The sequence below is a fragment of the Mus caroli genome, chromosome 8, assembly GCF_900094665.2.
Source record: "Mus caroli chromosome 8, CAROLI_EIJ_v1.1, whole genome shotgun sequence".
Taxonomy (NCBI): Eukaryota; Metazoa; Chordata; class Mammalia; order Rodentia; family Muridae; genus Mus; species Mus caroli.
In genome coordinates this window covers 17,628,011-17,629,777 of record NC_034577.1, presented here as the reverse complement: position 1 = coordinate 17,629,777, position 1,767 = coordinate 17,628,011, and the positions used below count along the sequence as shown (strand labels likewise).

At 48.2% G+C, this 1,767-nt stretch overlaps 1 protein-coding gene across 1 annotated transcript in view; it reads right to left on the bottom strand.

Moving 5' to 3' along the window:
• Positions 1 to 1,767, bottom strand: part of LOC110300160 (ankyrin-1) — a 153,532-nt gene that overhangs the window by 29,701 nt on the left and 122,064 nt on the right. The window contains exons 12-13 of the mRNA XM_029480690.1: positions 943 to 1,041; positions 266 to 364 (exon numbers count right to left, since the gene is read on the bottom strand). Of these exons, the coding sequence (XP_029336550.1) occupies positions 266 to 364; positions 943 to 1,041 (198 nt within the window). The remainder of the gene's footprint in view (positions 1 to 265; positions 365 to 942; positions 1,042 to 1,767) is intronic.

The following is a 1,767-nucleotide window of genomic DNA, read 5'->3' as shown; positions in this document are numbered from 1 at the left end:
GACCTTTTCACAGGGGTAGCATATCAGCTATCCTGCCCATCAGATATTTATAGTACAATTCATAACACTAGCAAAATTACAGTTATCAAAATAGCAAAACCAAAAAAAAAATAGCAGCACAAATAATTTTATGGTCGGGGGTTACCACAATGTGAAGAATAACACACAGCACACCATGAAACACAACATGTACTAAAGGGTCACACACAGCATTAGAGGGGTCTTGAACCACCTCTCTAGGCAGAAGCAGGTCTGGGAGCCTTACCCAGGCAGGGCTGTGGGGGGAGCCACCTCGGGGAAGAAGAAGTTTGACAATGTCCAGGTTGTTGTGATGGACGGCCACATGCAGAGGAGTCAAGCCGTTCTGCAGAGGGACAGAGGAGAGGAATGTGAACAGCTTCACCATCTGCGAGGAACCCGGACCCACTCTTCAACCTACAACACGGCTTCCTCAGGAAGTGCCCACCCTGAACTGGCCGTATAGTTCAGCGATAAAGCACTTGCCAGCATGCTCAAATGACGGTTTTCATTTCATCACAACAAAAGTGAAAACAAATCCCTTTCATTTAAGGCTGGGGATGCAGCTCAATAGTAGAGAGGTTGCCTGGCATATCTTCTCAGTGCTGGGTTCCATTGTCAATATTGTAAAAGAAAGTAATTTAAAAAAAAAAATCTGCCTAAAGCCAGTCTGAAAGGAGAGCCATTGAAAGACAGCTCGAGCAGGATCCAGGGCCATTTCTTCATCCCCATGGGGGAGATGAGCCATGGGATCATCACAGTTATTCAGAGAAGGTACTGGGTCCTTCTAACGGACAAGGCGTTTGTCAGGATTGCTTTATCCAANGCAATTCTTAACAGAAGTCTGCCCAGCCAAGAGAGGTAATCCCCAGCGGGGAANCTCTGTCCCGTTCCCTCTAACCCAAGAGGAGAGTGCAAATTTACCTTCCCAGCTGCATTGGGGTGTGCATCGTGTTCNAGCAGCAGCTCCGCCAACCGTACCTTCCCGTACTTAGCAGCCACGTGCAGAGGGGTAAATCCTTTCTGAGGAGAAACACAGGCCATCAGGACCACAGGAGGCAGCGCTGCTGCCCCAGANGAAAGCCTGGTTAGGACTCTTCCTACCCTTAGCCAACATGGGAATGCCAACAGAACNGAAAGACCTGAGGGTGCTGATCCCTGCCAAGGGGCTACAAGCCTCCCGGGTATGACCTGGACAACTCTAATAGAAGAAACAGAGAAAGCTGCCTCTGATACTGGTTGTCGACTCAAGCAGGGGCTGCCTCTTGTTTGGTTTGTTATTATTCCTTTGGAGACAGACTTAATATGTGGCCCAGGCTGGCCTTGAACTCCAGATTCCCTTGTTCCATTCTCTGACGTATTGGGATCACAGGCATGTGCCACCATGTGCACAGCTCTTACCCATTTAGTTAGTCAACTACTGTTTGTATCTCGGGAGAGTGCGCAGGCCAGGTAAGCACTCTCCAGCAAGCTGTTTCCCAGACCATGAGCCCTTTGATCCTTCCTGTATGTCAGGAACCTGTCTGATTGGCCTATAGCTAGTAGTCTAGCACCTTAACTGCTGCAGGAGAAACAAAAGCCTGGTTGGAGCAGAGACCAACTATGCCCTTTCTGCAGAATGAGATGACACAACAGGCCGGTGACCACAAAGAAGGTTAGATGGGGGTTCCCTCAGTCTATTGTTTCTTTAAAAATACATGGGGTTTGTTTTTGTTTTGTTTCTGGTTTGGGTTTTTGAAAACCAGTCTT